Consider the following 27255-nt stretch of genomic DNA (forward strand, 5'->3'; position numbering starts at 1 on the left):
GATTTCGGTCTCTTCCGCTTCCTGATTTCTGTTATCTCTGAAAGCAGACCAATCGATCCACGTATGTTTCCTGACTTTGGTACTGCTCTGCTCCGGTATGACGATTTCCAATATCATGTGGTCGCTACAGAGGTCCACCACCGTGTTACTCCACGTGATCGTGATCGGTTCGTTGTTCTTGACGAATGTGAGATCGGGGCTGGTATCTCGGGACACGGAGTTGCCAATTCTCGTTGGGTAAGCCGGGTCGGTTATGAGGGTATAGTCGAGTTCCGCCGCGTCTTGGGATAGCTTTCTGCCTTTCGCATTGCTTTTGACGTAGCCCCACGCCGGATCCACCGCATTAAAGTCGCCGCATGCGATCAGCGTGCTCTGGCCGGCCGTCGTGCTTGCCTTGTTAAGAATGGCTTTGAACCTCTGGAGTCTCCGCGATGGGTTACTGTAGATGTTCAAAATGAAGATGCTGTTTTTTCTTTGCTTGGTCGGTATGAGTTCGGTGAGCGTGTGTTCAATCCTGACATTGCTTAGCAGGTGTTCGACGAAGGTGAGTCCCTTCCTGACCAGGGTGCACAGGCCTCTGCCGTCGGGTGGGCCCGCGTGCACCCTGTAGCCGGGGAGGGACGGCTTGTCCGTTAGTGTTTCTTGGAAGAGGAGCACGTCGGGCTTGCGAGCCGCGTGCTCGATGTACTGCTGGATGACTGCCTTCTTCTTGACGAAGCCGCGGCAGTTCCACTGCCACACTGTTATGCCTGTGGAGTTGGAGGCCATGATTGTCCGATTCGGAATTCTCCGTGTTGCTGCGCTTGGTTGACTTGATGCTGTACTGGCGCGAACGTTGGGTTGCTTAGTATTAGTTGCACGCTTCTTTCCAGATTGTTGAGTCTATTGACGTTCTCCGTTTGGAAGGCTTCGATGGCTTGCTTCATCGATTTGATCATAACCTCGAGGCTGTTGAGTTTGGCCTCGACGTTGTTGTTGCTGCTGTCGGTGCTGCAGTTGCTTATGTTGTTCTTGGTCTGGCGCGATTCGACGGCCCTCTTCTTTGTTGCCGGCTCCTTGTCTGCGTCGGCCGTAGTTGCTTCGGCCTTGTTGTTGCCGCTCGGGCTGAATCTTTGCTGCTCGACGTTTTGGAGGGCGTTGCGGATCTCCGCGATTTTCTTGGTGAGGTTGTTGATGTTGGCTCGCAGGGTCACGTTTTCCTTTTTTAGGGCCTCGTTGATCACTCGTTAATTGGTTGAAGCGTTGTCTTCTGTCTTGGCGTTGTAGCTCGGATTTGTCTTCATGATACCTTGTGCGGCGTTGCCCCAACCGACTCTCTCACGCGACAGTGATCCTTGGGTTTTCGTTTTTCGCGCGTCTCTGCTCTGGCTCCTGCAGCTGCTACTTCTCGACTGCGCGCGGTCTCTCGATGGCGTTCTTCACTTATGGGCAGCTGGCTTGTCAAGTGGTGGGAAATCGCTCTCCGACGGCAGCTGATGGCTGACCTTTCGGCGCTCCCACTGACGCTTGCGAACGACGTAGGGAACCTTGTATCTGGCTTTATATTCTCTGTCGGCGGTCGGGTGAGCGCCGCCGCGAAGTTTGCATTTGGGTGTACATTTGTGGTCATCTTATGGGTTCGCTTGGCCGCAGCCCCTGCAGATCCGGTTGGTTGGCGTCGGGCACACGTCCTTGCGATGCCCGACCCGACCACACTGATGGCAGACGTCAATTTGCTTTCTGTACAGGTGGCACGGTATGAGCGTGACACCATATCGGACAAAGTTCGGTACCTTGGGTCCTCTGAAGGCTACTGTAAGGTCCGGCGCGTTGCCGTTTGTATTTTTGGCATCCTTGAATGGGAAGGAATGTCTCGGCGGGGTGCCGTGGTGCGAACTGCGTGTCTGGTCTGTTTTCAAACACTAACTTCCTAGAAGGAGACCATTAGTTCAAGAGCGCAGGCTCCTCGTTCGGACCCCCGCCACACGTGTCCCTTTGTTACGGGAGACGGGAGAGACCCTCCGCTTCCCTCGAGCCGGACCTCCTTAACGCGGCCCCCCGCGGTCCCGTCGCCCGAGTGAGAACGGCCGGGGGCCATAAATCCCGCGAGAGGGGTCTGGTTTTCGTCCCGCTGCATAACGTGTAGCTTGCTAGTGCACGACTGTCAGTAAGCGAAACGGTCGGACAGGCTGCGACGAGTGGCCCACATACGCGGGAAAGAGCTACAGTTACTGTGTTTTTATGTTTTCACGTGTGGAAAGGGGCGCGCTCTCGGCTCACCTCTGGAGCGCGGGACGGGCCCCGAGTGTCTTTTGCTGGAGCTACTCCTTGCGTTGGGACGCTCGCGCTGGCGAGCGCCTGGAGTAGCTAGTAGTTGCTTTGGAGCTGGGGCAAGAGGCGCCAGCTCGACTGCGGGGACGCGGAGTCCCTTGTCGCTCTGTTTAGCGGTCGGCGCGGCCGACCACGGCTAGTTTTCCTTTGTGAATATAACTCTTGTACCTCTTATTCTTTTGTATAAAGTTCTCCGGTTGTTTATCAAGTTGCTTCAACAACTTACTGGCTTGCTGCACCCTCCAGTCACCCATCCGAACCAAAAACTTTACTGCCGCAGTCGCGACAGGATTGGTGTGCTGCAGCTCAACCGAGAGACAAGGTGCGTGAAGCATCGGGCGTCGATACGCCGAAGACAACGAGCAGGTACAAGAGGGTGCGTCAAGCATCGGGCGTCAAGGCGCCGAAGACGAGGACGTCAACGAGCAGCGATACGAGCGACACAGAAGCTTGCAAGCGCAAGTGGACGCGGCCGTCGACGGACGCGAGCGGAGCCCTCGAGTAGCGACCACAGCGGACGACATCAAGTGGCGCCACTCCGACGATCGACGCCAATCCAGTCCGGAAAGAGGACCCGGCGGGCAGCACAGAGTGAGTTCCCTGGTCCCTTTGTTTTTCTTGGCGTTCACTGTTTGATGTGGCTGGTGTAGTTAATGCTGACCAGATTTAGGCATCTTAACCCCGACAAGGCACTGACAATGGATAGTGACGGTGACGGGGGGGCGGTGGCGACAAGGGCAGCACTGAGGCGCCGAGACCTCAGTGTGGCCGAAACATTGAAAAAGAGTTAGAGTTGTATGAAAAGAAGATAAGGGCTTTAGAGCTCCAGATGTAACTCATGCTGGCTAACGGGCAAAATGCGGCGCCTTCGGAGAACGATCGTCTGAGGCAGTACGCTAAGCTACTCGCCGGCGCGTTCCCCAAATTACCAGCGGATGGCGAAGTGCCGGTCTGGTTTGAGTCGGTGGAATGCTCGCTCGAGGCTTACAGCGTTCCGAAGGAACACTGGGCGCAGCTCGTGTTTCCGATGCTGGCCGAGCGAGTGACCTACTTGTCAACTCGGTTCACCGCCGAGCAGCACCGGGACTACGACAAGCTGAAGGCGGTGGTCCTAGAGGAGCTAAAACTTTCAGCCGCAGAGTACAAAAAGCGGTTTTCTGGGGCCACCAAGCGCCGCGAAGAAACCTGGAAGGCATTTGTCACCCGCCTCCAGAGTTATCTAAATTTTTATTTAAAGTCTCGATGCGTGTCATCCTTCGATGAACTTGTAAGGCTATCGGTAGCCGATCAGCTCAAGGCGGGGCTCTCAGAGGAAGCCAACAAATATGTAAAGCTGCGCGAAGGAGAGAAGTGGCTGAATGCGGACGAGATAGCCGCGCTGCTACAAACATATGAGGAAGCCGCTGGAAAGGGCAGCGCTCAGAGGAAAGACGACAGCTTTAAATCCCCTGACACGCGTCCAAGGGCCAGAACCGATTCCACACCTTTGCAGAATTCAGGGTCGGAGCGAGCAGAGAGTACTGGAGGCAGGACAGGGGGAGAAAGGAAAAGGCTATCGCGATCGAGTGGCTGTTTCCGATGCGGGAGCTGGAGACATTCTGTTGCGAACTGCCCATACAGTGGCGAGAACTCAGCCGACAAGCGAAATGATCTGCCACGCGAGGATAAGTTAACGGCACGCGTGTCGACCCACGATGAGCAAACCACGCGTCCTGCGCTCAGGGACATTAAACTCAGCTGTCGGGAAGCTGTTATCAGCGCCATGGTAGACACTGGCGCTGACATCACTGTCTTGCGTGAGAGCATGGTGCCTGAGGAGTTTGTAACCGCACATGGGACAATTGATCTCATTTCTGCTTTCGGAGAGAAGGTAGAGGCGAAGCTGGCCATCGTTCCGTTGAGTCTTTATCGTGGTACTTCGTTAATCGAAGGTGTGGAAGATTCGACACCGGTGTTGTGTGCGCTCACCAATAAGCTAACGCATACCGACTGCCTAATCTCCGCAGACACCTGGGAACAGCTGCAGGACTCGGTCGAAACTGGCAGCGATGGTCGCGTGCAGGCAGTGATAACGGTGCCGGCACCGGATGGAAAACCAGATGAATTAGGGCTAGACGCTGGCGCGGAGCCCGTCTTAATGTCAGAGAATGAATTGCTGCCAGATCAGACAGTTGTCATTAATGCGGTGGAGAAATCACAAAATGACGACGTGATTACTGAGCGTAGCGGGGTGCAGAGGTTTCGGGAGGAGCAGCACGAGGATGAGACCCTGCATCAGGCCTGGCAGAGTGCTAGGCAAGGGAAGGCTGGTATGTCAATTGTAGAGGGAGTCTTGTATCATAGAGACCAGGTGTTAGGTCAGGGGGTGCAGCAGTTAGTACTGCCAAAATCACGGCGCGAGGCCGCAGTGAGCCTGGCACATGAGTCCTATTGGGGCGGACACCTCGGCTTTCGGAAGACTAAAGCTCGCCTAAAGTTGAGTTTCTATTGGCCTGACATGGAGACGGACATACGCAAACACTGCGACAGCTGCCACAGTTGTCAAGTTCGGTCTGACCGCCGGCAAACCGACAGCGTACCGATAACGCCTCTCACACGCCCGAAGTTCCCGTTCCAAAAGGTTAACGTAGACATCATAGGACCGATTCAGCCACCGTCTGGCCGCGGGCATCGGTATGCGCTTTGCATAATCGATCTGTGCACGCGTTGGCCAGAAGTAGTCTGCCTCAAATCGTTGTCCGCGAAAGCAACTTGCGACGCGCTGCTTTCAGTGTTCAGCCGGACAGGGGTTCCCGAGGTGATATGCTCAGATTGCGGTACGAACTTTACGGCCGCATTGACGAAGGAGTTCTTAGGAAGACTAGGCTGCTCCCCACGCTTTTCCGCTCCCAACCATCCAGAGAGCAATGGGGCCGTGGAGAGATGGAATAGAGTCTTTACGACCATGCTCTCGCATGTAATTGAGAAGGAGAGTAAGAACTGGGACAAATTTATCCCTTTTCTCCTGTGGGCCTATCGGGAGGTACCACACGACACCACCGGCGTGTCGCCATTTAGAATGCTTTACGGTCGTGACCCAGCAGGACCACTTAGCATTTTGAAACAGACCTGGGCAGGGGATATCGAGGTACCTGGGGAACTAGCGGATGCCCCCACTGACTATTTGAAAAATCTTAAAGCTCAGCTCGAGATGGCGACCGACATCGCGGAGCTAACTACAAGCAAACAGCAAGAGGCGTACGCGTCTCACTACAACAAGCACGCGATGGTGAAGACGTTTCGGGAAGGGGAGGCGGTTCTCGTCTTTGATGACAAGAGGCCAGGTAAATTGTACCCGAAGTGGCTCGGACCGGCGGTAGTGACGAAGAGATACCGTGAGCACTCGTACTATGTACAGATGAGTGACGGTCGCCGCATGCTAGTGCATGCAAATAAGCTGCGTCCCTACATCAGCAGAGTAGGTTCAGTGAGCGTCATGTTTCAAGACGACAGCGACTTTGGGGAAGTGGAGTATACTCCGCGGGCATTGAACTCCGAGGAGAGCAGTGTAATGCTGACGCCGGATAAAACCAGTCACTTAGACAGGAACGCAGCAGCGCTAGTGCGTGCCACGTTCAGGCAGCACCAGGCATTATTCGAGGATAAACCTTCCATCGCGCGCGTGGGCGAACACAGCATAAAGCTTGTGGAAGGGGCAACTCCCAAGCGAGGCCACCCTTACAGAATCCCAGAGGCATTAAAATCTGAGGTAACGAGTCAAATTGAGGAACTTCTCGAGCAAGGCCTTATCTATCCATGTAAAAGCCCTTTCGCGCATCCAATCGTGTGTGTTCCCAAAAAGAGCGGGTCGGTACGCTTATGCATAGACTACCGTGCGCTGAATGCGGTCACCGAAACGGATGCTTTCCCAATGGGTTGTCCCCAGGAGCTGATCATGCGTGTCGGGGCAGCAAAGTTCATAACCCTTTTGGACCTTAGGCGCGGCTACTGGCAGGTGCCACTGGCCGAGAACTCTCAGCTTCCGACGGCTTTCATTTCCCATCTAGGGCAGTTCGCATGGCGAGTGATGCCGTTTGGGTTGAAAAACGCGGCGGCAACGTTCCAAAGGAACATGAACGAATTACTAGCAGGGCAGGAGGAATACGCTTGTGCCTATTTAGATGACATCGCCGTATTCAGCCAATCGCTCGAATCGCACATTGGTCATTTGCACCGTGTGTTTTCCACATTGGAGGGGGTGGGCCTGCACGCTAGTTGGGAAAAGTGCCAGATAGCACTTCCCTCAATCAACTACTTGGGGCATGTGGTTGGATCAGGACGACATGGCCCGGCTAAAGAAAAACTTGAGGCCATTGAAGGCCTTCAAGTCCCTACGACAAAGAAAGAGCTGAGGAGCACTCTTGGGCTGTGCGGATACTACCGTAGCTATGTTCCAAATTTTGCAGCAATCGCGCTGCCACTGACCCGCCTAACGGGGAAAGGCGTGCCGAATAAGATACCGTGGCCCTTAAGATGCCGACAAAGCCTTTAGCGCCTTGAAGGAAGCTCTATGCAAGGCTGTTTCGCTGACCACTCAACCGCGAAAGCCGTATCTGCTTTTTACGGACGCGTCGGCATTAGCGGCCGGTGCCTGTTTGGCGCAGCTTTGTGACGACGGCACGGAGGCGCCCATAGCCTTCGCCAGTCACAAATTCACCCCAGTACAAATGCGATGGGCTGCAATCGAGAGGGAGGCTTACGCCGTAATATGGGCGTTGAAGAAGTTTGAGACATGGGTGTTCGCCGCCACCGTAACCGTCGTCACTGATCACAATCCTCTCTCATTCCTAACGAGTAGTGTGCCCCAAAGCGCAAAGCTTACACGCTGGGCTCTTGCGCTCCAGCGCTATAATGTTGCCATTGAGCATCGCCGAGGAGTCGATCACGCTAACGCAGATGCCTTGTCCAGAATTCCCAACGCTTGTTGGAACAGACCACCGGCTGACATCCCGCAGTGACCGCTGGGGACAGGGGGCCAGGGAATGGTGCGCGAGCAACAAACTGGAATCGTCGGATTCGAAATGTGCACGCCAAGGCCGAACTCAGTGACACTGTGAACCATCTGTGTGTGTTTATTTCTTTTCGCATGATGTGTTTGTGGATGTATGTGATGAAGGGTCGCGCAGCCATGCTTACCGGCTTCCATAGCTGGCGTGAGCGTCAGTACTCAACCGCCACTTGCCGAACCTTTTTCTTGTTGTTTTGTCTCGGCTTATCTTTCAATAGATCAACCGAGTCTTGGGGGGAAGGTGTAAGGTCCGGCGCGTTGCCGTTTATATTTTTGGCATCCTTGAATGGGAAGGAATGTCTCGGCGGGGTGCCGTGGTGCGAACTGCGCGTCTGGTCTGTTTTCAAACACTAACTTCCTAGAAGGAGACCATTAGTTCAAGAGCGCAGGCTCCTCGTTCGGACCCCCGCCACACGTGTCCCTTTGTTACGGGAGACGGGAAAGACACTCCGCTTCCCTCGAGCCGGACCTCATTAACGCGGCCCCCCGCGGTCCCGTCGCCCGAGTGAGAACGGCCGGGGGCCATAAATCCCGCGAGAGGGGTCTGGTTTTCGTCCCGCTGCATAACGTGTAGCTTGCTAGTGCACGACTGTCAGTAAGCGAAACGGTCGGACAGGCTGCGACGAGTGGCCCACATACCCGGGAAAGAGCTACAGTTACTGTGTTTTTATGTTTTTACGCGTGGAAAGGGGCGCGCTCTCGGCTCACCTCTGGAGCGCGGGACGGGCCCCGAGTGTCTTTTGCTGGAGCTACTCCTTGCGTTGGGACGCTCGCGCTGGCGAGCGCCTGGAGTAGCTAGTAGTTGCTTTGGAGCTGGGGCAAGAGGCGCCAGCTCGACTGCGGGGACGCGGAGTCCCTTGTCGCTCTGTTTAGCGGTCGGCGCGGCCGACCACGGCTAGTTTTCCTTTGTGAATATAACTCTTGTACCTCTTATTCTTTTGTATAAAGTTCTCCGGTTGTTTATCAAGTTGCTTCACCAACTTACTGGCTTGCTCCACCATCCAGTCACCCATCAACATCCGAACCAAAAACTTTACTGCTACTATCCCTTACAAAAATGGGTTTTGAAACTCCATTGTCGGACTATTGACCGCCTTTTGAATTTATTGAATATCGATAGACTTTCGGCCCCAGTTGAGTATAGTCTTCACACGGCCAACAAAATTTTCATTGTATTCTACCCAATAGACTTTCTGTACTATTGTTTCTATATGCTTTTTGTGGTCAGTTTTCAACATTCACGAAGAAAATAGCGGATACTGTAGTGCTGACCCATGTTTTTAAGTGGTTTTAGGCATCAATGTTGAGAACATGTGGCGATTTCGTTATGCTTCTTTGATCTCACTTGAAATTAACGATTGCCCAGATTCTGCAACGTAATATAAGAGCAGCGCCCAACTGCGTGCACGTTCATGTTTATTGGACAAGTGCATATGGACAGTTTTTAACATTAACGGTGCACACCTAGCTGATAGTTCGCAACAAAGTAGCGAAAATATGACCCTGAAAACTTTATGATGGCAAAGGCTCCCCTCACTATTAATGCAAACACATCACTGAATGCCATATACTCAAACCTCGTAATAGATCATATTTTGTATGTCACACAAGGTAACTGTAATGCTATGATATACGTATATATTATATATCAAAAATAAGTTTAGTGAGTCATCGCACTAACGAACACGATCCTGGATTTAACCTACTATGTAGGGCAGGGCAGAGCTTCATTAAACCAGTTGCAAAGTTCAGTATATGCTTCAGTGTCGGACATTCTGCAGAAGCCTAGATGTTTTTGCCCATAGCTTATTGCCGCAAAACTAGGTGCAGTTTGCATTGGAATCCTCCACCCCTCTGCGTGTCTTTCGAAAGTTTTTCTTTTTTTCTTTCCTTTTTTGAAGTGGCCACCACGCTAAAATTAAGTCACTTTAAGTATTGGGGTGTTCTAATAATCACGGTTTGATCACACGGATACTAGTGAACAAGAATAACAAAAACATTCGCTGTATTAAAAAAAAAAAAAGAAGGATAAAGCGCGTTTTCTTCCGGTGACTCTTTCAAACACGCATTCGGCCGCCTGCTTCGGCCGGTCCCCTTCGTACGCACACTCCCCGTGCCCCGCGGACGGGCGCCAGCAAGACGGGAGGGTCGGGGTTGCTTCCTGTTGCTCGGAGGGGGCTCCCCGCGGTGTCTCTGCTCTGCCTTCTCGGCCGTTTCTCCTCACCGAGGCGGCCTTGGCATGGCCGGATTCGCGCCGTGGCCGCGGCTTCCCCTTTTCCCCGAAGTGAAACCGTTTTTCTGCGCCCCGTTTCTGCATGTGTTTTCTTTGCACGGCGACGCGGGTATGCGTGAGTGCGGCGGTGGGTCAATTGGCGCTTTCCCGCCACCGTGGTCGTATGTTGCACAGTGAGCGAAGCATCGTGTGGAGGTTCTTTGGTAGCGATTATCACGAAGTTTGTTTGTTCAGATCGGAGCGCGAAGTGAAGTGAGACCCGTACGTACTGAACTCTTCGGAGGAGGCCATTGTTGGGATAGAGCTTCTGCACGAAGAGAACATGTTTAAGAAGTTGAACAGTCGCAGTCGTTTTGGATTCAAGGCGAAAAGCGGGGCGGACTGAGCGTCTGCGTTTCGGTGAGTGTTTTGCTTTTCCTTTTCGTGTTGATGCTAGTCTTGTACAGTATGTGCCACAAGATAATGAAGCGCGTATGTACATATTTCCGGCAGGCAAGCCAGCCTCGTCGGAAAGAAAAGAGGGGGGGAGAGATAGATAACGAGAACGAGGTGTGTCACTACCGCGGACGCGACATTTTCTTTCTTTTAAATGGGGACCGTTCTTGACGGGTTGTTCGGCACAGTGTCGTACTATTTCGATACGGTACCTGCGCCGTAGGGTAATGCTGGCGAGTTCTGGAAGCAGCGGCGATGCTAAGTAGTGAAAAAGAGTGCCAACTCATTTTAGACAAGAAATGCAATTTCTTGACCTATGACGTGGGGCAGCGTACAGATCGCTTCGCTTTATTTTTTGGTTAGTATATACCACACCTTAATTATGATTTCCATTGTTTATTTCAGTTTACGCATGCGAGGAGTTCCCGGATGTATCAGCATCTTACACAAAGAACTGCCTAGCGTCATACCTTGCGCATGAATTGAAATAAAGCGAATAAACAACCCAGCTCATGGTATGGGTTCAGCAACAATGCAATCCTTATTTCGTTTCTTATTAACGCGCATTTTAATTCTGTGTTCCCTTTCCACTGCGGAACGACAGAAAATGATGTATGATCAACGGTTAGCCAGGGGCAGACACGAGCTGGTTTGAATTAAGGCAAAAGTAATACAGCACATATCCTTGCTGCGATCAGTCAACACATTCTATGTTCTGCTCGACCAATCAACAATCTAGCCAGGTCAGAGTATGCGTTATTAAGTGAGCATGTATAATCAGGCTTAAAATAACAAGATCTTTTTCGTTGTTCTTTTAAGCCTCACTATACTTATCATTACCAAGCACTGATCTGACAGGATTGTTGATTGGTCGAGCAGAACATATAATGTGGTGTTATCGCAGCTAGGAGATGTACTGTACTACTTTTGCATTAATGAAAACCACCTCATGTCTGCTCCTGGCAAACCGATGGTCGTGTACTATTTTCTGTTGTTCAGGAGTGGAAAGGTAGCAGAAAATCAAAAAGCGTCACTTGCAGAGTTTCTCAAGCAGTTAAGCCTGAAATCAATAGAATTTCAGTGGTGCGAATTCGAAAAGCGCTCTTAAGAAACACATGGGCCACTATTCCAAAACAGCTCAACATGGGGCCCACACGGCCCCTTCAAAGATGTCGATGATTATCAATAGAGTTTCAACAGCGTATGTTGACACTTCTGATCCGAATTTCTATAGACACCCAACATGCATTTTTGTAAGGGATATATGATTGTGGTCGTGTTGCAGATTCTTTTGGCGCCTACGGCGGGTGGGTTTCTGTCGTTTACAATGCTGCTGTCGTGATCTCCGGCTTTCTCGTCGACAGGGATGCCTCGGATGATGCCCTTCACGGTGTCGTACGGCGCCGTGCGGTACGCGCTGACTTCGAAGGTCTTGTCTTTTTTTGGAGTTTGAAGTTTGAAGTTTATTGTATTTCAAAGGTTAACAAAACATGAATACAGAAGGAGGTCCCAAAGTCAAGGACTGCGGAACGGGACCTCCTATGATGATTATTGAAAAGAAATACATATTGAGCAGTTGCAGAAATTATACAATATTTCGCATCAGTGGGTTGGGGCGAATGAAACATGAATAAGTATAGGCACTATTGATGTAATAACAAAGAATAAACACCTAATCACATAAAGAAAACATAGGAAACAATTTATAAAAAGATATAAAGGATAACACTGGAACAGATTACCTTGAAAATTACGATAAGTGTGATAACAAAAACTGACGAAGAGCGGATTTAAAGGCAAAAATAGTTAATGATTGTTTGATAGTTGTAGGTAATGAATTCAAAAGAGTGGTAGCAGAGAATCGGACTGATTGTTTCCCATAATTAGTGTTTGGTTTAGGCAGCAAGAAGTTGTTGTTGGCTAAACGTGTGTCCGTACGACGCGGAATTTGATCATTGGTGGTTAGTGAGAATGGAAGTAGCTCTCTAACAGATTTGTACATTAGGATACATAAACTGTAGTCGATTATTTTTTTCACAGAAAGAATATTGTGTGATTGGAGCAAACGAAGGGCATTTTCTGAGCGGTGACTACAAGTAATAATGCGTATAGCTTGATTTTGGATAATTTGCAGAGAAGATAAGTGCGAAGGGTACGTGTTTCCTCAAGATGAAATGCAATACTGAATGTGAGTGTGGATGAACGAGTAATATAGAGAAATGAGCGTGGGAATATCAAAATACGGCCGAACTTTAATTAGCACTCTAATGCCATATAGCTCTAATGTATATAGCTTGAATTCTTGCGTAGCGGACGGCGTTTTCATCCTTGGGCGTGCTGATTACCATTATATTTTGTTGCGCGTTCGGGCAGATCGTGTCCAATGCGTTCTCTTCGTTCGTGATCTTGGCCGCAGCGACGGTCGTAGTGCCGATCTTGGTGATGTCGAGTCCCCCTCGCGGTCTGATTACGATCTTGTTTTCCTCCAACGGCATGGCTGGCATTCTCGCTGCCTTGATGGCCGAGGCTCTAAAGTTCTTATTTCCTTTCGCTTTATTGCTTACTTGGTTGTCGGTGCCGGCGAGCTTCGCGTCGAGGTCTCGTTGACGGAGTTTTAACATGCGTTCCCCCGCGAGCGCCCATCCATGGCCGCGGTGGAATTCCTCGGGTGAAATTTCTTCGCCTTGAACTTGAACGGTCATTGGAGAGTCGGAAATCGTTGCCAGAACGGACGTTTCCTCCATCTCGGGGCTGAGTGGCTACCGCCGAGGCGGCGAGCCGCGGCAGCCGCGACAGCGACGAGGCCTATCGCTCGCGGAACACACCTAGCGGGACGCCCCCCACACGGCGGTGGTGAAAACTGTCCGGTAAATCGAATAAAAGGCGTACCATTGGGAACTTTCAATATTCGTCGGTGCTTTTCGACTTCACGAACACATCGAGATAGAGAAAACTTCGATTCGCGCAAATTAGCACTGCGAAATTAATCATAAATGACGAAGCCGACGGAGTGTTTGCGCGCTTGGTTGTGTACTGTGTCATGTTTATTTTGTGGCTTCGCCGCTGCCTGGCGGAAGCACGCAGGCAAGCGGCACGCGCAATGTATCCAGCGCTTCGAAATCTCCGTCTCCTCCTCTGGAAGTATCTGTCCGAGCGTCTGGAAACAGATGGAGAGGCGCGGTTCCTGCAGCGCTGGCATACACGTTTCTTTGTTGTTCGTCCGGATGGTCTCGCCATGCCGGCACTGGGGAGGAGGAGGAGGTGAAGGGTGGCTGTTCCTGGCCCTACGGGGCTCGGACGGTAGGTTAACGCCGCTTGTGGCTGGGGCTAGCCAGCCACCGAATTTTTATATGTTGTAGGCCGTCATTGCACCCACCCACCGCTTCCGTGGCGGACGACGGCTGTTGCGGCGCGCGTCTTTTTCTCCCTCTTCTTTTCTTTCTTCTCTACTTTCTCTTCACTATTTTCTCTTCTGTCCTGTGCGAACCCGACCTCGGCGACTGCGTTTCGATGAAGGAAAAACGAAAAGGCGTCCGCATGGAGGAAGGAAAGCTAAGGAGAGGCCCTGACATCATTTTTGAAGCCGGCGCGGCCGCGCCATGACCGGACGCTGCAACGTCTCTCCTCCTCCTTTACCCTTTCTCCGCGACACTCACGTACCTTAGCAACGCTGTTGCTAGCGGCCCGAGTTTTCATAGCAACGCGTCGCCGTTGCTAATGGCCCGACTTGGCTAACCCTAAATTTTGACGTCACTTCCGCCACACTTTCTCCAATGCATTGGGAATGGCAAGGGCCTCTCCTAAGTTGTTTCCTTCCTCCATGGGCGTCCGTGTGCTGTGCGATGTCAGCGCACGGTAAAGATCCCCAGGTGGTCGAAATTTCTCCGTAGCCCTCCACTACGGCTCCTCTTTCTCTATTTCCACTTTCACTCCCACCTTCCTTCCTTTTCTTAGGGCGCGGAAGCGTATTTGCCGGTGATGTGGCTCCTCGGACTATTTTCGGGCGCAGTGGTGGTGAAAAACTTTATTTAGTGGAGCCGCGAAATACTCGTTACAAGGGCTGGGCCGGCTCCTGATCACGGGTGGTGGCCAGCAGGCAGTGCCTGACGGCGACCGCTTCAGCCCAGTCGACCAGTCTCCTTTGTGGAGCCGGTTCTGAGCTGGAGACCGCGATCTCCCAAGCCTCGTTGTCCGTAAGGTGCCATTCGGCCGGTGGTTGAAACTCCGGGCATCTGAACATAATATGTTCGAATGTAGCTCTCGGGGCCTCGCAGAGGGAACATTCGGACTGATGAGTAGAGGGGGAGAAGAGTGCCAGCAGTGCTGGGGAGGGAAAAGTGCGGGCTTGATGTGTCTCCATGTTATTTGTTGTGGTTTAGTTAAGGAGGGGTGTGGGGGAGGGTTTCGGGCGCAGTGCTCAGCGCCTTTTTGTGGACGCTGTGGTGTCCTTTATCACCAAGCCGAACGAAAGCATTGGCCTAGATGTTGGCTGACGGCTCAGGCCTCCTCCCGAGCCCACGTATGCATCTTCGGCTTGTTATACTATCATCATTATATGTATAAGATGTATATATATAACGCTCGTGCTGCGCGATAAGGAAGGCGACGCAAGGACGGATACGTTACCTAAAGGGGTGAGTTGGCCAGCTGGCCCTGTGATTTGATTATTGTGCGTCCACGCCGCCATTCTTGCCTCGCGTCGCTGAGAGGACAATTGCGCGTCCGGCGCTCGCCGGCGCGTTCTTGCAATGCCAGGAGCCAGGCGGCTGAAGCCTTTTACGTTTTTCGACCGTGTGCCGCAAGGCACCACAACGCTAGAACTGACGAAGATCCTAGTGAAACGTTTTTCGAAAACGGAACTTGGTGGCGTTCAAGATTTCACAGGCGGGAAGTTCGAGATTTTCCTGAAGACTAGGGCTGCTGTTGAGAGATTCCTGAAGGATCCCGTCGTAGATGTTAAGGGAACTGCGGTGACTTTTGAGTATCGGGGCACGTGCGCGAAGCTGGTGCGCGTCTTTGGCTACTCATCGGAACACCATGACGTAGAGTTGGCAAATGCACTTCAGCCCTATGGAAAAATTGTCAGCGTTGCTCGCGAGACCGTCCCCGGTTTCCCGTTCGTCACCACGGGGATCCGACGGATAAAGATAGAGATGAAGTCTGAGATTCCGAACTTCCTGGATGTGATTGATACAACCATCCAGTGCGAGTATGAAGGAGTCAAGAGGGTATGCCGCAAGTGCGGATATGAAGGCCACATGGGCGCGAGTTGCAACACGCCACAGTGCGAGCGTTGCGGCGCGTATGGGCATGAAGTGTGTGATGCCGTGTGCCCTAAGTGTGGTGAGGACCACGCTGTAAAGGCATGTAAGAAGAGGACATTTGCGTCTGTGTTAGGGAATGAAGACGTGAATGAGCAGCCAGCCGATTATTGGGAGCAGCCCGCACCAGCACTCGGGCTGGCAACTCCTGAGAACCCGAAAGACACCGAGACGCAGGGTGATGCGTCTACAAACGTCGTCACCGAGGAAGATAGCAAGGAGGCGACGGCTGCGGCCGCGCCATCTGAAGATTTAGAGGAAAAACAAGCAGAAGTTGTCTATGAAGACCACGAGGTGCCCCCAACGTCCGCTGCCGGGAAAGCAGTTACGGACATTGCCGCACCCTCTACAGCGCCCGAACAGAACCCCGAAAAGAAAACTGAAACTGGACACTGCCAGGTGCCCTCAGTGGCCGCCACGGTAGAGGAACAAGAGTGTGCAGCCGGCGTCGCTGCCGCAAAAAAAGACCGATCGATTGAAACTAAAGAAGATGAAGAGAAGGACATGGATACGACCACAGTGCGCCCCAAACGCAAGCGCAGTCCCAAAAAGAAGAAAACCAAAAAATCAGCACCATCAACATCATCGGAATCTTCCGCCGACACGCCGTTGACGAAGCGTGCGTTTCTGAAAAACCCTCCACCAATAAGCGAGAGCAGCTCTGACACTGAAACAGAAATGCCGAGCCAACATCGCTGTCACATTTGCAACACAACGAATTGTGTATGCTACTCGGACATCTCGGACATCTACGACGCCGATTCCACAGCGGAGTCACCTTCCGCTTCTCCCACTGCTCATGACACCGCTCCCTCCTCATGAGGTGGTCGCGCTTTCCCCCCTTTCCTTCCTCTAGCTACATCCTGGCCTTTTCCTTCGTTCTCGCAACGCTAAACATTCGCGGCTTTACTAAAGCAGCGAAGCAAGCTGAAACAATAGACATAACCCGCGCCAAAAAGATCGACATCCTCGCACTTCAAGAAACTTATATTCACCGGCAACAACAAATTGAAAATTTTGACCTCCGTTTCAGCACAAAATCCTATTGGAGTTTCGGAAGGAAGGGTTCAGGGGGAGTTGTGCTCATTTTCCTAAGAGACGCCGGCCTGTCAGTCCTACGCCATGATAGGGACAACGCAGGACGCTTTGTCTCGATTGACCTTAACAATGGCATGCGCATCATTAATGTATATGCCCCATGCCGTTTTGGACAGCGAGAATTTTTTGAGGGGCTAGAAGAGAGATTTATTGGCTCAGCCAAATAGTGTTATTGGGCGATTTTAACTGTGTCCTCTTCAAAGAAGACCGCCGCTCTCTTCGGGGTACACCGCGGCGGCTTAGACGAGACCACAATGGCGCACAGGCCTTGCGTGATCTGGTGGAGGAGTTAGACTCAACCGATGCTTGGCGCGCACTACAACCTGGTCGCGCCGGCATGACCTGGTCTGGCCGTGGTCTCGAAAGCCGTATTGATCGCGTCTATGTCTCTGCTAGCGTAGCTGATTCCCTGCACTCTGTGTGGGTATTCCCCAATGCCCTAAGTGATCACAAGCTGCTTATCACGCGCTTGTGTGCGGCTGATATTTCTCCACGAGAAAAGGGTTGCTGGAAATTAAACACGCGACTTCTGGATGACGAGCGTGTCCAGCAGGAAGTCGTCAAAGTTATAAAGCGTTACGTCTCCCCTAACATGGATGCACAAAGCTGGGATAATATGAAAACCTCCATCAAGATTTGCCTCCAAGAGTAGGGGAAGAAGATGGCGCAGGAAGAGAGAGAAGAAATCCGAATAGTCTCGGATGCCATCATCGCGCTATCGACCCCATTTTCTCAGGGACCAAGCATCCCCGCGGCGTTGGCCACCCTGCGTAAGGAGTTCCATCGTCTTCTAAATCGGCGCTGGGACAGACTTCGCGCAACAGCACGCGCTGAACGATGGGAAACCGAGGCATGGTGTTCGCGTCATCTGCTACGCCGTCGCCTTGCCAGAAAGAACGAAACCCTCTCTGCAGTCGAAGATCCACTCACCGGCCATATTGTTACGAATCCTGAGCAGGTATTGAGTTTAGCACGCGATTTCTACATTGAACTTTATGCTGCTGAGCCCTGCACACCCACATCATTCCAGCTGGAGGTAGCAACTGACGCACCTAACCTAGACGACACATGGCTGTCGTCTGAAGAACTACACACAGCCCTAAAACAGATGAAGCCAAACAGAAGCCCGGGTATGGATGGACTCCCGCCAGCTTTTTACATAAAGTTTTGGCCGTCGCTAAAGACCGCTTTCACCAACTTAGCAAACGACGCCCTAGAGCGAGGGGAACTAACTCCAAGTATGAACGAAGGCCTCATCACACTCCTGTGCAAGGACACTTCCAGGAGCAGTGACCTTAAAGCTTGGAGGCCAATAACCCTTCTAAATACGGACTACAAGGCAATTGCCAAATGTCTCTCCTTACGCCTGACGCCTGCTCTATCGTCAATAGTAGGCCCGCAACAGGCTTGCTGTGTCCCAGGCCGTTCGGTAGAACTCCAAGGCATGGCTCTGAGAGACCTTTTGACATGGATGGAATCGCGCAGCATCAATGGCTTTCTTTGCTCCCTGGACCAAGAGAAGGCATTCGACCGCCTGAGTCACGAGTACCTGTTTAGGACACTTGAGCTCGCGCGCATTCCCGTACAATACATAGATATGTGCAAGGCGCTTTATGCCGCACCACAAGCAGCAGTCATTGTACAGGGGCGCATCTCAATGCCATTCCCCGTGGAAAGGGGTGTCCGTCAAGGTTGCCCCCTCTCCCCGTTGCTCTATGTCATAGCGATTGAACCCCTCCTGCAAAAGATTGTTAGAGATGGCGGCATCCACAAAACACCTTTGCCAGCTGGCCCTCCCTGCACTCCAGTGTTCGCCTACGCGGATGACGTTTCTGTGGTGGTGCCAGACACAACATCACTGGAGAGACTACTTGAATTAACTACGGAGTACTGCCAAGCTAGTGGGGCTCGCCTCAATCACAAGAAATCCACTGTTATGGCCTTGAACGCGACCCCCTCCCCTACCACTACCCAATCGATCTCTGTTACTCGCGAGACACGAATCCTCGGATATTTCTTCGATTCGGCTGGGCCAGCGCCTAGAAATTGGAATAGGGCTGAAGAGCAACTAAGCATCAAAACCCGCAAACTTGGTGCTCTAAAATGTCCCCTGACTGCGCAGGCCACCATCATTAAGACAATGCTGATTTCTACCCTCAGCTTTGTGGCCAGCATTCTTGACATCCCCCCAGACAAGAAAAAACAGCTCCAGAAACACATATACCGCTTTTTGTGGCAGGGAGCCCCCGATAAGGTAAAACGAGCCATTGTCTGCCTGCCCAGATTCAAAGGTGGCCTGGGGCTGCCCGATCTGGATATTCTCGCAAGGGCTCTGCACATCAAATGGACATTCAGAGCCGTCGAATGCGACATGCCGCTAACAAAAACGATGGCTTCGTACTATCTGTCGACACGGCTGCGAACATTCACTGAGAAGGCCCTACACCACAACACCCTTCATGCTGGGTCGCCCCTATCATTTTACCGAACCGCAGCCACAGACTTAGAGTACCTGAAAGAAAACTCGTCTGACGTTGACCCACAAACCATGCACCTGAAAGATATTATTAATATGATCACCCCTCCGCTCCCTGCCCGCCTATCAAGATACATGCTATGTGCAGAAAGACCCAGTTGGCAGTACATAACCGCCCACTTCCTCGATGCGCGCCGAGCCTGCCTGAGTGGAGGTTCGCAAGAGGCATCTTACCTATCAGAAGGCGTGCCTTCGTCCCTGCGACGTCAGGAATGATTGACCTGTGTCCCTTCTGCTTGGCCCGAGAGACAGCGGAGCACATCTTTCTTGACTCCTAGAGCGTCTGAGAGATATGTTCGGCCTCCCCGGGATCCCATACCCCACCGTGCGCTACTTCAACCCGCTTCCAAAGGAAGGGCGCAAACAGTTTGTCTTGACACTGGCAGAGGTCAACTATCAGGTCTGCTTGGCCCGCTGCAAAGCGGCCTACTCGAACAAGACTCCGAGCCTCCATGAAGTGAAGGCCAAAATCAGAAAAGAACTATGGTTCCACCTAGAGAGAGAGAGAGAGACGCCACTTAGGGAGAAAGAACTTTTTTGAAGAATGGGGACACCCCATGGTGATGTTCAAAGAAAAAAACGGAAAACTCGAAGTGAGATATTAGAAGACTTGCTCGCGTCAGGCTTCGACCCACCGGGGTGGTGCGGACGTGGTGCATATGCACTGCGACCCCACCCCGGTGGGAACAGGCCGGATTGCATGAGCCCCTCGGCAGGGAAAAGCCCGCTCCCCGAAACAAAAAAAACCCCAAACCTTATGGTGCGGGAGGCCTTGCCTGGGGTAGCCGTAGGGTGATGATGGTCGCAGGTTGAGGTCTGTACCCTCTCAGGAGGATCGCACCTAGTGCATCCTTCCTTCCATCTGACAAGGCGAGGCGAAGGCTGCGCTCTGCCCTGCCGACGCTGCAGTGATAACCACCCTACGGTGACGTGCCCGGTGCGCCGTTCCTACGCAGCGGCAAGTGCGTTTCCTCCACTTACACCCATGAAGCCTACAGTGCCGGCCCCATCTGGCAAGCCAGCTGAGTCGGCTAACGGCCACTAGGAAGTAGTACAAATAAACTCTTTGGAGGGCACTACACCAGAAACGTTGCCGAATTCGACTCCTGGTGCACAGGCGGAAGGAACAGCCAGCAGTGGCGACGTAGCGTTTAACAAGCTCACGGCTGGTCCATCCCAGCCTGAGATTGCTTGCGCGACCATGGCTGACGCCTCGGTGACCCTGGATCATCGTGTGAGCCTCCCGCTATCAAGGCAGCTCCTGCCACATCGTCACCGGAATCTCCGTTCACGTCTAATGTTCCCGGCGTCCATGCCAAGCATGGAGTTAGCGGAAAGAAGCTGTAGTCGGCATCTACGGCTTTCGCTCCACCGAAAACCCACGGTGTCCTCGTAACGCACTGATCGTGTCATGAAGCTGGCGGCGACACCGGCCACTGCTGGCGTTTCTAAGTTTCGTGGAGCCTTGGAGAAGCAAACGGGACGCGTGAATAGGCTACCGGCATTGCGAAAGTACTTAAAGGAGTCATCTGTGGTTGTGAGCCAAGAACAGGATGTGGATGATTCCTGCAGCTCTTTTAGCCTTAGTTTCGGACACTCCCCGTCGCTTTCTATACTCAGTGAATGTGATATGGCCATGGAGCTCCAGCGAGAAGGGAATAAGCGCTGTGTTTCGTCGCCGACCTCAGGATCGGACATGGCACAAGACGGTCGCCAGGAGGAACAGCCTCCCAAGAAATCCCGTCCTTCTGGAGGGCCGGGAAGCTCCGCTTAATGTGAGTTCAAAGCACTTTCGTGATGCCACCTCATTGCACGCATCTGCCTTAATGGCGTTCGAAACTCAATACCCGATATGGCATTAGGACTGAAAATTCTTTAAACGCCGGGTTTCGGAGTACGCGAAAACAGATAAATATAGTAGATTTGGCTTTAAGAACAAACTGTGGTATCTTGTGTCTTCGCGAAACAATTTTTTTTACTCTTTCTGATGTATTGGCATTTAAGCGCGAGTTTAATTTGGGGTAGTACTTTTCTTTCGCCACTTCGCGCTCGAGTGGCGTAGGAATTGTGGTGCTAAACTGATCCTTCTTGCGCGGTTATCACTTCACATATTGTAACAGTTGTTACACAATTACACACGTGTCAATATGACGGGTTTGGGCGTGTGCTAGAGCTCAATTGCTTATTTTCGGCTTTGAGGTTGCGCATCTTGTGCATTTATGCTCCGGCGGATGCCAGCCTTAATAACGTCATTAAAGGGTTGGATGCTTACTTTTTAGACGGCCGCCATGTAATAACAGCGGGCGATTGTAATTGTGTCATAGACTTATGTAAATGTTCAAGGCTCTAGTCGAGGGTGACCGACTTGGAACGCACGTGAACTGCAGCGCCTGGTTCAGCAATTTGCGCTTCTTGATGTGCACGAACTCATCCATGGGTCGCGTTTCTGCTGAACATGGCATCGTGGTTCATCTGCGCGCAGGTTAGACCGCGCATATGTGCCGCAGTTCCTTTCTATGTATGTGCCAGCTATGGATGTTGTGACCTTGCCTCAGACGCCCATTATTATTTCTGACCACCAGCCAGTCACGCTCAGTTTTTTTTTTTCCTAGCGCTGACTCATTTCGTCCGTGGTATACTGCACGATTCACGTTTGGGTGAGAGCTTTTAGTGAGCTTTACTTGTCTCACTTTCTGACACTGGTGAAAATGTATGAGACACGCTCAAATCAATTTGGCGCAAATACAGCTCGGAAGAGGGTCGTGCACTACGTCGTCGCGTGTGTCAGCAGCTGGTAGATACCGCTGCGAAGATTCGCATCGCGTACACAGCGGGTTGGCATTCCCCTCTGATGCGCGCCTGGTGCGACGAGTTATACATAGCCGGTATCATTGCCTTATTGGAGCCTCGTTCCTTTCGGCGGCGGCCTGGCGGAGGAGACGCAGCCCATCTGCACATCCTGAGGTGCTTCGATTTGCGCGGTGAAATTACATCCATAGCTCATCGTTCAGCGGAGCGCCCCTCCTCTGCGTCATATCAAACTCGGGATTCTTGGCGCATTTCAAAGGCATAGCGTCTTCAGATATTGCGATTGATGTAAGAGCTGTAGAGACGCTTCCAATGTTAGCTGGGGTGCCGCTGGTCAGCCCAGAAGTGCATGATGTGCTTTCTGCACTTCCCTCTTTAGAAGAAGTAACGACAGCTTCAGGGTCAATGAAGCGCGGGTCAGCGCCTGGGCCTGATGGGCTCCCTGTGGAAATTTATTTGGGTTACTGGGACGTTTTTGGTCCAGCACTGACCAATGTTCTTCGACAGTGCTTTGAGCATTTAGATTTGCTTTTAGCAATTAGAAAGCATTTAGAAAGCTAAATTCTTTGAGTATTTATCTTTCGAGGAGAACGAATAATTTTGATATCACAACGTGATCCTGAGTCATCTCGTCCAGAAGAGTAGAGGCCTATCACCATTCTAAACGTAGACTACAAGGTTCTCGCAGCCATCGTGGTTCGGCGCTTGAGGAGTGTGATGGCCTCCCTCATTGGTTGTCATCAGGTGTGCTCTGTTCCTGGCGGGGAAATACATAGGTTGTCGTATACCACTCGTGATATTATTGATTACACACAGAAGCGTTTAGCTAGTGGTATCCTTGTTTATGTAGATCAAGAAAAAGCTTTTTGCTGGCTAGAACATGGCTACATATAGGGCGTTCTGGATGCTCTTCGGTTTTCTTGAAATTCCATACGTTTAATTAAAAGCATCTATGATGGCATTCAAAGTACACTGGCGATGGATAGGTGGGAAAGTGCCCCTTTTCCTGTGACCCGCGGCGTCCGGAAAGGTTGTCCCTTCTCGTCTCTTTTGTTTGCTCTCGCCTTAAAGCCTTATTTGAGGCCGATAATTACCAATCAAAGTATCCATGGCCTCCTTCTTCCAAGGTTTCAGATGCTGCGTGCGACTGCTGACGCGGATGACATTACGTTGTATCTGTGTGATGAAGCCAGCCGGCTGCGCTGCCTTTTTTGACATATACGGCTATGTATCTGGGGCTGCTCGCAATTTTTAAAAAGTAAATATCTTTTAATTAGCAGGCCAGAAGCGCGCCTCAATGGTACCCTACCAATTAGCGCAGCAACACAATCCGTATCATGGCATTGAGTCACATAGGATAGCAGCTTCGGGGTGGAGTTCCGTCTTAAACGAGGTGCGCAGCAAGGTCGCTACAGCCAATGCCTTTGAACTACCCATGCTGGAGAAACGTTACCTTGTCCACATTTTGTTCTGCGAGTGAATATGGTACCTCGCACATGTAAGGCATTCACCTCTCAGAATCTTGTGTTCCCTTCAGTCTCTTGTAAGTTCATTTTTTTAGCAGGTCGCACGAAAGTAGTATGCCGTACGGCACTCGGCCAGCCACGTTCGAAGGATGGGTTCGCCTTCACTTTGTCTGTCGGCTGCTGGCTCTGCGCTACCTTCTTCGTTTGCTGCAGGGTGATGAGTGCCCAGCACGAGTGCTTGACTTCTATTTTTTAGGCACAAGTGTGAGGGAGCTTGTCCCTGACATACCACTCAACAGGGGACCTCAGGCTTTCCAGATGCCTGTGTTTTATTCGTGTATGGTGGCATTTTGTCGCCACGCCCGGCATGTGAGCCAGGACTTAGACATCTCGGCGAACAGAATAGTACAGTCGATGGAAACGTTACTCCTTCCGCTGGTGCCTGCGGAACGTAGGCGAAGGTCGGATCCACTTGTTGGTTACCACTCACAGCATCGTTTCTGTCAGGGCATTTACGTGACTTTATGTGGCTTTTGGAGGGGAGGGTTTTGCCTACACAAGGCCGGCTGCAACGATGGAGCATTGTGCGGACAGCGCAGTGCCCCAACTGCCCACTTCAAGAATTCGTCACATGGCCCAATAATGCGTCATTGCTCGTGTTTTTTGGAGGGCAGTTCATGCCGGTTTCTGAAGTCAAGGTGTTAACCGATTTCAGATAAATGGTAGATGTCCTCGCGGTCGCTTTGCACGATTGCCGATTGTAGCTGGTGCTTTCCCATTATGGCGCAATCGTTGTGAGGCTGTCGCATCGAGCCGGCGCCGACGTGCGCTTTTCCCTGTCCTGGTGCGTCAACGAAAGGCGGTCGTAAGCTTTCTGGCTGAGGAACTTTTCTACCTTGGGGAGCGAGAGTTCTTTCGCCAATGGTCTTGCCCTTTTGTTTCCGTGTCGGATGGACGTGTCCGGGTAGTTTTTAACCCACCTTGGTACCTCTAATATAAGGCAAATATATATGTCAACTCACAACTCTATACATCGCAACACACATGTACAAACATACTGTGCATTGCGATTGCTGTATATGTTTATATCTATTTTATTTGGCAAATTATTCTACCCCGTCTATACCCTCATGAATATTGTCATTCAAAATTGTATATATCATCACGAACAGCCAAATTTTATTACGTATATACTGATCTGTGATGTATTTGTTCGTTAGGGTGTATTCTCAGCGGAGCGTGCACGCATCGAGGCACCCTAGTTTAACCTTATTTTTATCGCCATTTGGCATCTGCCACGTCAAATTCCTGAGCTTGAACCGTATTAAACCTGGATGTAAGGAGCAAAAGCACCCGCAGCCGTGGAGACGCACGGATACTGAATCCAAGTACGGCGGCTAAAACCCAAATGGTTTGAATTCAGTGCAATCTTTTTTTAGTGTGGAAGACAAAAAAAGATGTCATGGCGAGACATTGGTCAGTCATAAGCGCCATCTCTCTCTCGGTTGGCTAGTGAATGAAAAACCCTCGGGCAGACTCCCGCGTTGGAGCCGTTATACCGGACTTAGTTTTAATAACTCGAGCGAGGTCACGAGGCTGTAACCTCACAAAACAGCTTAGCTAATCAGAATGACGGCACAAACTAGAAACATCGGACAAGATTCCTGGTCGGAGTTGGTGAGTGTATGAGTACTTTCCCGGGGAAACTAAACCTCTCCGATTAAGGCTCAGCGAGCTCATGCGTGCTGCAAAGGCCACCGCCAAGCTCACCCTTTCCGGCTACCAGGGCACCCACATAAGCCTCTGCTTCACAAGAAACCTAGCGGTTTTCTGAACCTCAAGACTACCTGCAATTTGAAAATTTGCCAATCTACAAAATATCGAATTAAACGGAACTAAACAGCGACTAACCAACGCTGTGATCAGATTCCTCCCGCTGTGTGATACGTGGTATTGAAGCCAACACAGCCAGCGCATGAGCTGGCTGTGTTACCCAACCAATGTGCCTCAGGCTGCGCCATTCCCTCCACCGGCATAACGGGAAGGTAGTGGAGGGTGGCAGCTCCTGGGCCTATTGGGCTTGGAATGGTAGGCCCCTGCCGTTTGCGGCGGGGGCTCACTTGTCACCGGCGGTCGTATCTGTTGTAGACCGTCATCGCACCCGCCACTGCTTCGGTGGCAGGCGACAGCTGTTAGCCCAGTTACACACCCCATTGACGGTGTCCCCCTTTCTCCTAACCTCCGCTCTAACCTCATCATACCTCCCATCCCTAAAAACATGCACCCTGAGCGAGACCAGGGCCGCAGAATAGCCAGGGCTCACGCCCTTCACAGACAATATAGCGAGGACCAAGAGGTGGTCTACGTGGGTGCAGCAGAATATATACATCAGGCTCCCGTATCGTCCTGTCTGTAGCCGACAATCAATCAAAGCTGCTTACTTACAGCTCTATAATCAATTCTACCACAGAGGCAGAGGAGGCAGCCATCGCGCTTGCTCTCATCTCTACATCTGCCACAAAAATTATCTCCGACTCCAAATCTGCGATTCTAAATTATGCCAACGGCTGTATATCCCGTACCGCTGTTCGTATATTACGCTTTCTGGCAGCCCCGGCACCCCATACCCTCATCTGGATGCCAGCACATGCTGGCCTCCCTACCACTCCTACCAAACTACCTTCACCGCTATCCATTCGTCAAACCGATTCTTCTAATTAAAGCCTACTACACTAAACTGCGCTACACGACGATAACTCTGCCCCCCCCCCCTTCCTCGCTTGCGGCACGGATTACCCAGCTCAAACCTCAACAAGCACATGTAGAAATCCGCTGAAAAACCTGACGCACCTCACGTCAAGCCTGAAAGAAAACCTTGCGAAACGACTTGATATGGACCCCTGGGCAGGGAGACATAGCGAATAACGTCAAGGCGGATACCACCACTAGAGCTTGCGCTAACCAAGCAATGGAACGAAGCCGGGACCACTGAGAACGTCCTTCGAATCCACGGGCACATATTAGGTTGCAAGAACGCAGGGAGGCAGCACCGCCCTTAAGTCTAAAAATCCTAAAGGGAAGCAGTCGATGGTCTCGGGGCAGATGCGGCTGGCGTTCTCCTGACTGAAAGGCGCCGTCGTAGTATAGCTTCACTTAAAAATATACCACCCATACCGACCTATCGGATTTCGTCCAGGTGGGCCAGTGAGTGTGTGCTCTCGACAACGAAGTAGTATGTTTTGCGTCCAGGACACGGACCGACAGGACACACGCACACCACGCTCTGTCATGGCCGGAGTTACAGAAACCACCCTCGATGGAATTGAAAGGAAATTGTCCAGCATTTTTGGTCCTCTGAACACGTGCGTTTCGTATGGATGAGTAAGTGCCGGATTATGATAACGATGAAGATGTTGGTTGTACTGGTGCTGCTGCTGATGATGATGATGAAGATGATGGTGGTAGCGGTGGTGGTGTAGGTCTTAGTTGTAATAACTTGGTCCTCGAATCTTTCGCACTTTGATACAATCAAGAGCCCGAAGCTGTTTCCGCAGTCTAATGTTAAATATACCCTTAAATGGCCACTGTCAAGCATATAACCTTTTAAGCAAGGGAGCCCAATACTTCGATCATGTACCGGAGACAGTCTGTGCAAAATGCTACAGCGGTACGCGCACCGCAAAGCAGCAAAAATACAAATCAAAGCTCTCTCATTCTCTCCTTCGGGAAACCACCTTCCCCGTTTTCTACGCTGGCCCTTCGGGCCTGTAGGCTGGCGTCAGAACGGCAACAACATCCATTGGTCCGTCTCGCTGACCGACGGGTGAAGGATGGGCGTACACGACAAATTGTGTCCGCCGCTCGCTTCTCAAGCCTCTCCTTGAGAGGCTTGAGACGTAGGTAGGAAGTTACAGCCTCTCAAGGAGAGGCTTGAGAAGTAGGTAGGAAGTTACAGAACAGGTGCCGAAGTCGAGTTCATTTGGGGGCGTGTCTCTTGCCGT

The 27255-nt window shown here is 51.6% G+C and overlaps 1 protein-coding gene and 1 pseudogene across 1 annotated transcript; one reads left to right on the forward strand and one right to left on the reverse strand.

The window, feature by feature from the left end:
* Positions 1 to 850: 850 nt before the first annotated feature.
* On the reverse strand, positions 851 to 12727 carry LOC146179336 (uncharacterized; annotated as a pseudogene).
* Positions 3149 to 7497, forward strand: LOC146179337 (uncharacterized). The gene is made up of 3 exons (XM_084579604.1): positions 3149 to 4619; positions 5490 to 5633; positions 7466 to 7497. The coding sequence occupies exons 1-3, from the start codon at positions 3149 to 3151 to the stop codon at positions 7495 to 7497; spliced, it is 1647 nt and encodes a 548-aa protein (XP_084435730.1).
* Positions 12728 to 27255: the final 14528 nt, after the last annotated feature.

This window comes from Amblyomma maculatum, chromosome 9 (assembly GCF_055883805.1).
Source record: "Amblyomma maculatum isolate TAMU_Amacu chromosome 9, ASM5588380v1, whole genome shotgun sequence".
Taxonomy (NCBI): Eukaryota; Metazoa; Arthropoda; class Arachnida; order Ixodida; family Ixodidae; genus Amblyomma; species Amblyomma maculatum.